Raw genomic sequence first — 14,720 nt, forward strand, 5'->3', positions numbered from 1 at the left:
ACAACCACTGCTTACGCATTGACCAAATCCAGCAAAAGAACTAATTCTCTAACGGGTGGGTTGTTTCTTTCAGGCCCGGAATCCATTATTAGTATAACCCAGTTCTCTCAATATTTCGGTCATCTAGGTCTAGAACTTAGCATTCAGTTAAAACGTACGTCTCATACGTTTTAATTGAATGTTGAGTTCTAGACCAGATGACCGAAATCTTGAAATATTACAAGGTTGCTGAATTCCTAAATGCCAAGGTGACTGAGAATGAGAATGGACGGAAACAAGTGATATTATGTCTTGCCCCGAGATATAAACAGCCCACAGTTTCGGAACCTGTTTTTGTGGACGAATAATACGATTTCTAGAACCCTGTGTGAATGTGGACATTAAGTCGCATCTCTTACAACTCCACACTGACTGTACAAGTCTCCCCAACGAATGACAATTATAACTCATTCTTGCATTTTATTGTGAACTCAAAAGCATGTAAGAGCTGACTGAATGGGCTTATTCTGACGACCACGCGTAAAGAGCGTCACGTTTGTAGCTGAAGTAACTCTAAGCAATCAAGGAGGTGCTACGAACGTGATACTGAATCCCTCGGAAACCACTTGCTGGGTCCATAAATCATCGTGCCAAATCTTCTCCATTGGGCAGCGAAAGATGGAAACTCCCTATTCCTAGATCTGTGATAAGGGGGCATGAAGGTTTTGCCATTTGAGATAGGAACGGTCTCTTGTAGAGGAATGCTGGCGTAAACGATCACCTACATTTCCCTCCCTTCCACTTTAGGTCGGGAGAACTGGGGTTTTCGACGATTTGTAAATTCGGTAGGACTGCTTCCCACTGAAATGTGCTCTAGGGACGTAAGTGCCGCTTTTTGTGATTGCCGTCCAAATAACTCCACTCAAGCGGAAACTGAGAGATGTAAAGAATATATTATTCGTGACTTCTTTTGAATTCCGTCAACCTGATCATTAAAGAGATTAGATTATCAAGGTTGCGAGCGTAGTTTAGCCCATGATGGTCTTTAAGAATTGTAAGTTAGAGAGCACTGCATCTCGTTCCACCAGCTGTAAGTTCATAACTCCTGTTATGGACATGGCCTTATTATATTGAACCTCCATGTTTATTAAGTATACCATTCTATAAACATACACCCACGCATGCCCGGTAAGATTCGGGATGGGAGAAGGTAAGCTGTGTTTCGTTTATTGAAAGATCGCTACTGTGCAAGTCGTGGAGCCGGAAAAGTTAGTTTATCTGATGGCTGATATTGTATAATCTATTTTGATCGTGGCCTATTAGTTATATGGCCGAATCTGGTAGTGAAGGAACATGGCCATCTTGGCTGGCATTATTCGGTCCAGATATCAGACTGGGACCGGGTACAGGATATTTAATTCAGGCTGTTCTTGTTCTCTAATTTGCTCCCAAATAAGTGATATGGTTTCGAACCAGTGTGTGGAAGTTCATGATGTATTTGTCCCAAAAGTTATGCTTCTGCCCCTTCTCTTTAGTACCAATATCTTTAACGCCCATTTACTTGTATACATAATATGCAAGTCTGATATGCTTTGAGAGAAACAAATGACAACCAGAAAACTACACATGTCGAGTTCTTGAAAGTCTGGTATCGCCAATGGTCTAAATCGGTTCAAAATAAATAGAGCATTCATCATATACATTAGTGCGAAATGCTTCCTACTTTATTAAATTAGGAGTTTCCGTGCATATATTATGATAAATACCTGCAAAAGTGGGCATGTGGCCTATACATTTAGAGAATTAGATCTTCATTAGTAATACTTGCAAAAAGGGAATTAAATAATGATTTTTAATAATAAGTTACCATTACAGGTAAAATCACTGAAGCTTCGCTTATAATAGCTACATGAATGAAATGGAAGCTGTGAGTACGCCATGGATAGAAAACGTACCTGTACTTATCCGACCACGGCGGAGGCTAAACACAAAATAAATGAATGTTCTACAGGACCCACCAAACCTGCACGTAAAATAGGCAATGTAGGGTCATTACTAAAACTTTCGAAATAGACGGTACAATATCCATTGTGAGACAATGTTACCTGTGTGAAAGTCCCAAAGACGTTCTCTAAAGGTAAAATTAGTACAGCGTCACCTATATAAATATGAAGTGGATCCTGAGACAAGATACTATAGAAAACGTACCTGTATGTATCAGGACGTAGCGTAAATTAAATAGCAATATTAAATGGGTTTTCTATATCACGAACTAGACATGCTTACCGTTATATCAATGCGAGGGAACGCCATCGCGACACACGATATTTGATGATGGCAAAGTAATAATACTGAAAATTTAGAAACATTCTCGTCGACGATATAAAGAACGGAAAAATTCAAAAATTAGATGAAATATAACTCCCTTCAAAGATGAAATTTCTCCAGATTGTTTTAAGGTAGAAAACTTCCAAACTGCTTGTACAGAGTTTGCCAAGCTTCTGCGTAAGGACTCTATGTCTATAGAGAACGTGCTACTCGGCACGAGCAAAAGTAACAGTTGGAGCTTTCACATGATTTGGCGCAAATTCCTGTATAGGGGGAAGAGATTACTTGATTCTAACCGCCAGAAAACCTATAATTTTAGCTAAATGTTTTAATCTGGAAGGGCTGGATTGGCGAGGTCGTAATAGTTCTCCTAAGGCTTTATGATCGTGTAACGTATTTGAAAAAGATAATGCATTAAAGCAAATAACGTGAATAACGACATGATTAAAATTGCCCTCGGATAAATTATTAATTACAACATAAGAATATCACAACTGCATAAATAGTACCCGTCATGGCTTTCCGCCTTTCCAAAGGCATATTTGAAACAAAAGTTGCATAATGATGTATTCGTTCCTTAATGCCAGTGAAATATACTTATGAATGTACACTTCTGAATTATGTTTGCATAAACGACTAGGATAATTATGCTTCTTCTTCCTTTGTTCAAAAGGGTTTATTACTAATTTTCATATAAATTTCATCACTAAGGCTCATAAGTCAGATACTTGTGTGAAAAACTTAAAAACTTTTTAATTCCAGTTTTGAACTGTCTCTCTATCATCTGAAAAAAATGTGGGATAATCTGGATGATCGAAAATAAAATTTACGATACGAAACTATGGATTGCAAATATGAAAGAGGTTTGCAATTATACGTTTGTCACGATGACGATAATAAAGTAGAAATCGAGCTAATGTCATCTTCGCTAGACAAGGTCCCGATGTGATAACCCTTTCAACAACTTGGCGTACCGAGCAGATATTTCTGTAATACGAGTCAGTGAATTTCATTGGATGTCGCAGCAAGCCACTACATCGAATCAAAATTAAGTTGTTTAGATTGGAACACTGTTCCTACATGATCAAGTCAAACGGAGAACACAAGTTGAATGGACTGATAAATACACAATTTTCCAGTGTCTATACGTGTTTGCACAAATACCTTTAACTAAAAATACACCTGTAATGGCTTTCCTCAGGTACATAGTCATACTTTCGATGTCAAACGTCCAATGTATCATTTTAGGTCAATTGCCTCCACCATGTTCTGTCGATGTGCAATACACCACGCTATTGGTTAGTTGGCGTTACATGCTAAGGGAGGCAGCTCATGAAATCCAGTAGGATTAAGCACCAATATATATGTTCGAGCCGCCGAGGTGTAGATAGGATTATCATATCAGAACCTTGACTAGCGAAGATGAGATGATATGAGCTGTGTAAATAAATGTTGTTCTGTGAATAATCCGTTCATCAACGCACATGTTCTGTTTTAAATTACATCAATAAAATTATATATTTACCTGAATTTATGACGCAGAATGAGCAATATAAATAGCAAAAGCTTAATTCATATAAGAGTATAACAATTAAATATCTTTACGCTAGACCTAAATGTTAGAGATGTAAGCTGTAGCTTAACGCGTAATATATTCAAAGTCTAACCTCAATGATCTTTACAAAGTCAGCTGCCTGCACCTCTGCCGTCTCTGTCCCATCCAAGATGTTTGTCCCATCCATTTTCATAACTTCCCATGCCTTCTGTGCCAGCTTGTTTCTTGTTTCTTTTAATGTTTCATCCCACTTAGGAACCTTGGTACCATTATTAGAATTACCTCCCCTTTTTTTGCCTCTCTGATGCAAAACAAAATGCTACATAAATATTTTCAGTTTTCAGATAAAATAAATTGTGGACGAGAATATATATGGAATGGTATTCCTCTAACGTTTCATTTGAGCATTCACTTCTACTACTACTACTACTACTATTAATAATAATAATAATAATAGTAATAATGCTGTTATAGTTCATATTATTATTATTATTATAAAGATATAAATGATTATTTAAATAGGTTGTTTTGCGAAGTAGTTAAGGGTTTATTAACTAGCAAATGCAATTAATGATCCCTTTGTTTTGGGGAGCTTTTATTACTAAATATTTGATGTTTTATCTTTACTTGTTCATTCCGTACCAAATCACAAAAAATCCCAAAACGTTCCCGGTACACCAATCACCAATTTCGACGATACTTATTTAAATGATGGCTGCATGAAAAATTTCAGTAAAATGCTGCAATCACTTGTGAAGATATCGCCGACTGAGGTGCGAAATAATAGCATAGTTTTTCACTTGCACATTCATCGGCTTACAGCTGGCATTTTCACGTGGAAGTATATTTTTATTATGTAGATATCCAGCTGCAATTTACAATCATACCACATATTTGTGACCTGGGATAAATAATCAGACCCCAGGCTTTCAATAATTCACATATTTTGCCTGGGCATAGGCACTTCATAAAAGTTTGCCTTTTGTTAATTATGGATGTTATTTCTTGAGAAAGGCATTCATAACTGGTAATCCATTACAAATACTCAATATGATTTTGCTTGATAACTATACCTAAAGGACATTGAAAATGGTTAATCTTATTTGAAACACGTTTATTGTTAAGCTTTACCTGGGCTCAAAATGTGAAAGTTTTGCCCTGATAACAGAGGTGGCATTGTCATGTATGCAATTATTTCGCGTAATGAGTTTTTATACGATCAAGATACATATCTTGCTGTGCCAGATTTCAACTACTTGTGCCAGTGCTTTTAGCCTTAAAGCATTTTGTATTTGTACTCGTATTTCAAGCTAGCGACAATGCTAAAAATCAGCATATCTAATACCACCATAAGGAAAGAGCAATTGCAAATATTTGCAAATTAACTTTTTATTTCATTTAATCACGTGAACGTACAGTTGATATAAAATAGGAATTATATTAATACAATGGTTATAAAATATTTAGACAGCAGAGTTATTGGTTCATATTTCAAGTCCCTATGCTACATTAAGAGTTTATTACGTACAATAAATATTCTGTCAAGTTCTAAGAGAATATTGCGTCATCTATTAGCACTGGATGTATGTTCAGTTCGCGGGGATACTGCATCACCTGGTAAGAGTATTGCATAATCATTGTCTCATCTTCTAGTAATTATTGGGTGGGAATATTGCATCATCAGCAGAATTAATGATGCTGTAAATTGACACATTCTATTACACTGAGCATACAGATGGTGTCAGACAAATGATCTTGTACAACAGAAAAATGCCTAAATGTGGAGTCTCAAATATTGACATACAGTAGAAACACATGATTTGTTACTGTTTCTGACCTCATGCGAGTAGATAAGAAAGTACTACAATGGCGATATGAAATTCAATGTAAAGATCCTATAAAGACAGCGACCAAATGAGCCTCCATCACGAAAAGGTCGGCTAACGTGGGTACGTGGGAAAGCCTGCCAGTAGCTTCTCGTGGGTCGGTGGTTCTTTCCTGGGTTTTCCAGGGTTCTTCTTCCACCAGTTATACTGGCCGCCATATATGGCCTATCTTGTGCTGAAAAATGGCGTTAAACCCTAGAACAACAACAACAACGAAAAGGTATTTCTAACACCTTTTGAAAACTTTGAAAGCTATTGCTTGGATTAATTTTGTAGGCATAAGAAGCGTATCACAAGTAAGTTTGATTTTTTTAAACTTATGAGAAAGGTTTTGGTTAGTGATTGATAGTTTTGTTTTACATTGTATAAGGAACATAACGGTGACTTAATTACTGAAATAACTTTTGTAAAAGTCATCTTTATTTCTAAACACATTTGTTTTTGGCCGAAGAATATGTGATTTATTTTCTCATTAATGTAAATGTTCAAACTGTTACAGAGCATCAATATCCAATGTGCTAGTGGAAATAAAAGTTTCAAGTAAATAATCTCCCGATTTTGTGCTTTAAAGAGTCCCTAAGAACAGGTGATCAGACAGCAATCCATCGGCAACACTTAAAGCCTCGACAAATCTGTACACCCCCGTAACGTTTTAAGAGAAATAAAAATGAAAGACAAAATCATTCATTAGCCAGAAATGCCCGATAAAAAATACCATCAAGTGGAAACATCAGTGAACTCTCTTAACAAAACAGACCAGTCTCTTGATTATACTGTACTCCTTACAAGACATGTTACTCAGCTTGATATGTTGTCATATGGCAGAACGTTCGTAAAGCAGCTAAAGACAAATGTTATGGCCAATTGCACCTATGCCCTGGCCTTGGAAATGACTCAAATCAGACCTATGCCGATGACCTGGAAATGACTAAATTCAGACCTATGCCGTTGGACGTGGAAATGTATTAATTCAGACCTATGCCCTGGACTTGGAAATAACTTAAATCAGACCTATGCCCTGGACTTGGAAATGACGTAATTCAGACCCATGCCCTGGAATTGGAAATTCCTTCAGACCCATGCCCAGGACCTGGAAATTACTTAATTCAGACCTATGCCGCTGGACGTGGAAATGATTTAATTCTAACCTATGCCCTGAACTTGGAAATGACTTAATTCTGACCTATGCCCTGAACATGGAAAAGACGTAATTCAGACCTCTGCCCAGGACCTAGAAATGACTAAATTCAGACCTATGCCCAGGAATTGGAAATGACTTAATTCAGACTCATGCCCAGGACCTGGAAATGACCTCATTCAGACCTATGCCCAGGACTTGGAAATGACTTAATTCAGACCTATGCCCTGGACTTGGAAATGACTTACTTCAGACCCATGCCCAGGACCTGGGAATGACTTAATTCAGACCTATGCCCTTGGACGTGGTAATGACTTAATTCTAACCTATGCCCTGAACTTGGAAATGACTTAATTCAGACCTATGCCCTGGACATGGAAATGATTTAATTCAGACCTAAGGCCTGGGTTTGAAAATGATTTAAATCTGACCTACGACCTGGACTTGGAAATGATTTACTTCTAACCGACGCCCTAGGTTTGAAAACGTTTTAATTCAGACTCATGCCCTTGTCTTGGAAATAACTTAAATCAGACTTACGACCTGGACTTGGAAATGAGTTAATTCAGACCTATGCCCTGGACTTGGAAATGATTTAATTCAGACCTATGCCCTGGACTTGGAAATGACTTAAATCAGACCTACAACTTGGACTTGGAAATGACTTAATTCAGACCTATGCCTTGGGTTTGAAAATTATTTAATTCAGACATATGCCCTGGACCTGGAAATGACTTAAATCAGACCTATGCCCAGGACCTGGAAATGACGTAATTCAGACCTATGCCCTTGGACGTGGTAATGACTTAATTCTAACCTATGCCCTGAACTTGGAAATGACTTAATTCAGACCTATGCCCTGGACATGGAAATGATTTAATTCAGACCTAAGGCCTGGGTTTGAAAATGATTTAAATCTGACCTACGACCTGGACTTGGAAATGATTTACTTCTAACCGACGCCCTAGGTTTGAAAACGTTTTAATTCAGACTCATGCCTTTGACTTGGAAATGACTTTAATCAGACCTACGACTTGGACTTGGAAATGACTTAATTCAGACCTGTGCCTTGGGTTTGAAATTTTTTTAATTCAGACCTATGCCCTGGACTTGGAAATGTCTTAAATCAGACCTATGCCCAGGACCTGGAAATGACTAAATTCAGACCTATGCCGTTGGACGTGGAAATGACTTAATTTTAACCTATGCCGTTGGACGTGGAAATGACTTAATTTTAACCTATGCCCTGAACCTGGAAATGACTTAATTCAGACCTATGCCCTGGATTTGGAAATGACTTAATTCAGACCTAAGCCCTAGACTTCGAAATGATTTAATTCAGACCTATGTCCTGGACCTGGAAATGGCTTAATTCAGACTTATAGCCTGGGTTTGAAAATAATTTAAATCTGACCTACGACCTGGACTTGGAAATGACTTAATTCTGACCGACGCCCTAGGTTTGAAAACGTTTAAGTCAGACTCATGCCCTTGACTTGGAAATGACTTAAATCAGACCTACGACTTGGACTTGGAAATGACTTAATTCAGACCTATACCTTGGGTTTGAAAATGATTTAATTCAGACCTATGCCTTGGGTTTGAAAATGATTTAATTCAGACCTATGCCATGGACATGGAAACGACTTAAGTCAGACCTATGCCCAGGACCTGGAAATGACTAAATTCAGACCTATGCCGTTGGACGTGGAAATGACTTAATTCTAACCTATGTCCTGAACTTGGAAATGACTTAATTCTGACCTATGCCCTGAACTTGGAAAAGCCGTAATTCAGACCTCTGCCCAGGACCTAGAAATGACTAAATTCTGACCTATGCACAAGAATTGGAAATGACTTAATTCAGACCTATGCCCATGACTTGGAAATGACTTAATTCAGACCTAAGCCCTGGACATGGAAATGATTTAATTCAGACCAATACCCAGGACCTGGAAATTACTAAATTCAGACCTGTGCCCAGGACCTCGAAATGACTAAATTCAGACCTATGCCGTTGGACGTGGAAATGACTTAATTCTAACCTATGTCCTGAACTTGGAAATCACTTAATTCAGACCTTTGCCCTGGATTTGGAAATGACTTAATTCAGACCTAAGCCATAGACTTGGAAATGATTTAATTTAGACCTATGCCCTGGACTTGGAAATGACTTAATTCAGACCTATGGCCTGGGTTTGAAAATGATTTTAATCTGACCTACTACCTGGACTTGGAAATGACTTAATTCCGACCGACGCCCTAGGTTTGAAAACGTTTTAATTCAGACTCGTGCCCTTGACTTGGAAATGACTTAAATCAGACTTACGACCTGGACTTGGAAATGAGTTAATTCAGACCTATGCCCTGAACTTGGAAATGATTTAATTCAGACCTATGCCCTTGACGTGGAAATGACTTAAATCTGACCTACGACTTGGACTTGGAAATTATTTCATTCAGATCTATCCCTTGGGTTTGAAAATTATTTAATTCAGACCTATGCCCTGGACCTGGAAATGACTTAATTCAGACCTATGCCCAGGACTTGGAAATGACGTAATTCAGACATACGACCTCGACTTGGAAATGACTTAATTCTGACCTACGCCCTGGGTTTGAAAATGATTTAATTCAGACCTATGCCCTGGACTTGGAAATTACTTAAATCAGACCTACGACCTGGACTTGGAAATGACTTAATTCAGACCTCTGCCCTGGACTTGGAAATGACTTAAATCAGACCTACGACCTGGGCTTTGAAATGACTTAATTCAGACCTATGCCCTGGACGTGGAAATGATTTAATTTCAGACCTATGCCCATGACCTGGAAATGACTTAATTCAGACCACAGAAGACAATAGCGACCCTGGCAGTGAGCTGGGGAGACCGATACCTCTTCTAAAAGACAGAATAAACCATTCAGCGAGATAGGAATCAGTTTTGGTTATTGGCCCTAAAACCAGCGAGTGGGACAAATGAGAGGTAAATCTTGGAATTCAGTGTTACGAAAAATATGGCAAAGAGACATGAAACTAATAAAAGGAAAAGGGTGTCTTAGCCGATGTTGATAACAAACAAGGGAGAAGCATTCCCAGGGAGTGACTGACGGGGATGTGGATTTTTACCAGTCTTATGCGAGTAATTCTGACAGCAAACTGGTGTGAATTAAAAGACAATATAACATTTTCTATCAGACAAAAATGGTTAGGTTATCGACCTTAACACCAGAATGCTGGACAAAGGAGAGGACCATTTCGGAATTCAGTGCTACAGAAAATGTCATAAAGAGAACCAAGCAGGGAAAGAAGGAAAATGGTATCTTAACTGAAACTGACACGAATGACTGACTAGGATTTGGATGTACACCAGTAGGATGATTACTCTAGGATATTCCCTGGCATGAAGAAACAAAAATCATCGTAAATGATTTGAAAGAGTATAAGCAAAAATGTCTGCTGCTAACTAATCCCAGAAACTTTACATTGTGTACATAAGACATGCCCCCTCCCACGAAAACAATAAGGTTGTATTTTTTAAGTATTGTGAATTAAGACCCAAATATAGTGTTGTAAGTCACTGCATCTAGCATGCGTCCTGTTGGAGTTGTCAACAGTACTCGAATATAGAACTTAAAACAACGTCTGTTCCTAGAAACAATTACATTTTGAAGAAAGCTTGTTAACTGCAATTGTATGCTCTATTTTTCTAAACCATACCCCTGAAAAACTGCTGTTTTGATTATTTATCAGATTTATTCACTTCACATGATTTAAAAATTTAATTTTATACAAGCAGTGGGTTCACACTGACAGAGACAGTCTTCTGTTTCTACCAGTGTCAGTTTTCGAGTTCATTCAGATAGTAACAGATGCATGTGATTGTATGTGGCAGCTCCACTGTCTTGATAAAGCTCAGTCCAACTTATGCAACTAAATAAAGGATGATCACACTCAAGATGAAGATGTTATCTTACTGACCTTTCTTTAAAACTACATGTGCATTGCCACAGATGCTTTGGAAGGCTATTACTGAGACACCTTACAAGTCACACTTAACCAATTTGTAGTATATTACAAACTGAAGACCGAGCTAAAACGCTTGAAAAGTTTTGTATTTTTTCTATTATCTCCAACATGACACTGCATCTGTACATTCATTTACGTGATACACATTTTCAGGACCATGATACCATCCTTCAAGAACATCATATGTTTCAGTGATGGGGCAACCAGCCAATAAAACAACGTCAAGAATCTAATATGTGCCACTGCAAACATGGCTACCGACATGTAGCATAATTGCATTTTGGCCACAAGCCATGGCGAGAGGTCCTGCAATAGCATACGAAGTACATTGTTACTCTGATCAGCATGCATGCAACAGTAGAAAATTATATCTTGACAGCAACTTAGATGTTCGTTTTGGCAGCTGCAAACATTCATGGAGTGAAATTAAAGGTATCTTCTGTTGATGTTGCAAGCAGTACAGAAACTTTTCAATTGACTAAGAGTTTAGCTGAAATAAAAACCGTTACATGAGCCCATTCTCAACAGAACATTATTACAATCTCTGAAGTGGGATTTAACATGAAATGGATATCTACAGACTGTGATTTTACCAAGTTTGGGAAGCGAACAAAAGTGATTGCCAGTGCACTGCCTAATTTAGCAAGCCATTATAATTGTAGGTTGGAAATTATATATATATATATATATATATATATATATATATATATATATATATATATATATATATATATATATATATATATATATGGTATACTGGAAGTATTTCTGAATATCTGTTTATAAGCTTCTTGAAGAGATCTCGTACAGGCAATCTATCCTGGCCACCTGTATAACGTAAAGATCGGATATAGGTGCCATTCCAGGATGTAATCTGTTTCATTAATGGTTTTCACCTAAAGGTTCAGTTACACAAACTCTGCACGTAGGATGAGACGCTGATTAAAGAAAAATTGCTTATATATATATATATATATATATATATATATATATATATATATATATATATATATATATATATATATATATATATATATATATATATATCAGTAATTTAGATTTGTTAGTAATTTTCAAGTGTAAGAAATATTTGCTTCTGAGGTTTTGGTGTATATTGCTAATTGTTTAGTGCGGCGGCAGGAACGGAAAAGAGTATACAAACTTAACATAAATTAAAAGGTGAACGCGCTGATACATATAGTTGAAATCTGGTATCAATAGAGCTAAGGGAAGTATTTTGATCAAAGCAAACATTTATTATGCAAAGTAACTGTAAATATGGTCAAACCACATCTGTTGTGAATGCATTCGTTTCGCATTTTGTGATTATTGCAAGTCTGATTTACGGGTATTGTTTAAGAATGAACTTGAATTAGATGATAATAATTTGATACAATTCCCTGAATCTTTAGTTTTCAAATAAAATAAAATTTGATGTTTGTATTGCATGACCAGTAAGTAATGCTACCTCAAAATCTGAATAAAAACTCTGTAATGAACAAAAGGTCAACTTTACATACAGAATCATTAGATAGATTTGTGTGAGGGAGGCAACGTACGTAACTCAGAAGTGCATCGATAAGGTGTAAATAATTTGTGAATGCAAACAAGATAGCTCAATCTGAAAAGTGTCTCGTATGTTTACATTAGTAACACACGATGCCCCTGCTCGTCAAATAAAAATGATCATTTAGAAAGGAAAAACGTTTTATTCGAATTGAGAACCAACGGATTTTGTTCAAGAACTGATGTCCGCTTGTATAAACACGTGTACATGTCAAAAAGAATTAACAATTAGAAAAAGAAGAATGGTGGCTATAAAAAGTCATCTCTTATAAGACTTTGCACACGTGGTGAAGTATGGAGTAATTTTTAACTTGAATGCAAGCTGTAAATAACTAATGATAACATTTGCCTTCAAAAGCACAGCACCATCTTTTGGTGATGTGTTTTATTTTAGTTGTTCCTGAGATACTGACTCCCTTTCCATATCGTTTGTTATTAACAACCTTAGTGTATAATGTGCTAATTTTGAAATATTTGGCAGATGGCACTAGAATGTGCTATTAATCTTACTGCTTGCATTGTTCGTGCGACACCAGGGCTAATACCGACTCTAGGGTCATAAAAGATGTACTTCGAGGTAACCAATACGAGACAATACGACACGTATATGGCTTATAGGTCTATTTGTTTGCTAACAGGTAAACAGTAGCAAACGCCCAAACCTCCCTGCTGTCACTCTCTTAATTATTTTAATTGCTTTTAAATAGTTGATCCTTAAATTACACTTACTATTAAAGAATGGCAATATTTTTAGCATTTTCTAGAACGATCAGATAAAGTAAAATCTCCTTCAGCTTCAAACTGATCCAAAGCGTGTCAATTAAAGATCTTGAGATTTATAATAAAGAGCCAACAAATAGGATATTCATGTTTAATTTTTAACAACGAATATTATACATATGGTTGGTAATGAATCAGTTATTTGCTGATGTGTTTATTGCAGTACAATACACGTGTTAAGGATTTTCTTCCTTATCAATTAGACAGTTCTATCCGACATGATTTTAAATTTAGTATTGGATATTGGTTAAATTTGTGCCAAGTAAAATCTCTTTTTTTAATTTAACTGGATATATGCATGAAATGAATGGCGCTGTAATGTATTTTCTGTTCAGATCGATTTACTCTAGCATGATGCAATGGGCGAAGTTGTCTTAAGATCGGACATTACATTGATATGATGATAAACCACGTGGATAAAACCAAAGGATATTTAGAACTGTTATATACGTTCACTGTGGTGTTGTAGCTATTGGTATGCTACTGTACTTGAGGTCAGTATTAGCGTTGTATCAAACTAATTTTTCGTATCAAAGAAATAAATACGAGCTTCCACGTTTCACTGCCACGATATCGTGAATGAATATATAAGAAAATAAATCCTTTACTTACAGCTACGATGTTCTGGAGCAAACGTGTGGAATCTGAATCATTTTTATAATCTGCAAAAGTGTTTTCACCCTTCACAACGTCACCTGTTAGGATCTCCAGAATCACTGAAAATGGGCATTACTTGAAAAGATAAAAAAAAAACCAACATTTTTTCATAAGTCAATTTGTTTCATCTATAAAAGATATGTTACACTTCCTATTTCCATAAAACAAAAGCCATTTGTATGGTTGTATCCTGTTGTATGTACATAAATTAAATAGTCTGATTTCTGACCAGTAATTATTTTCACGCAACAGTCATTATACTAAAATGCATATTGAAATCAAATTTGGTACTGACATTAAACTGGTTTCATAGCTTCAACTGAAATGCGTAGATCCTTTAATTATACATGCTTACGTGTGCCCCATTAAATACTCCTATGTGCATATCAATAGATGTGGACTTAGTTTCAGTCAATTGAATAGGCATGTAATGTTGACCTGCGGTAGGAAACGGAGGTACTTCATTTGGTACAGCGGCAGACACGTAATATATGGGTCGCGCGTTCCATACCTGTCTCGGCCTGTCTAAATCGGCTGACCATGTGTGTCCTTGCAAAGGGCACTTAGATCTCATTTCCTCAGCATGATTTAGTCAATAAGGTGTTAAACGTGACGCTAAGACCAGCGAAAAAGAACAAGCAAAACAATGTTGACCGATTCTTTAAATTGACTCATGCGTGCATAAAATGTTTTAAAAAATAGAAAACTGTACAGAACTATTTCCTTTTATGTATTGCATTTTGTTTCGTGTATTAAACTCAGATACAGTTAATGTCTTTACATTCAGACTAAAGAAAGTAT

General features: G+C 36.7%; 1 protein-coding gene across 2 annotated transcripts in view; it reads right to left on the minus strand.

Moving 5' to 3' along the window:
• The window catches only part of LOC149779201 (uncharacterized), a 102,040-nt gene that overhangs the window by 35,341 nt on the left and 51,979 nt on the right, over window positions 1-14,720 (minus strand). For both annotated transcript variants that reach the window (XM_089939768.1, XM_089939769.1), the window contains 2 exons: window positions 13,875-13,978; window positions 3,975-4,163 (listed from right to left, as the gene is read on the minus strand). In XM_089939768.1, the coding sequence (XP_089795894.1) occupies window positions 3,975-4,163; window positions 13,875-13,978 (293 nt within the window). The remainder of the gene's footprint in view (window positions 1-3,974; window positions 4,164-13,874; window positions 13,979-14,720) is intronic.

Source organism: Sinohyriopsis cumingii, chromosome 17, assembly GCF_028554795.1.
Source record: "Sinohyriopsis cumingii isolate HCF-2022 chromosome 17, ASM2855479v2, whole genome shotgun sequence".
NCBI classification, from domain to species: domain Eukaryota; kingdom Metazoa; phylum Mollusca; class Bivalvia; order Unionida; family Unionidae; genus Sinohyriopsis; species Sinohyriopsis cumingii.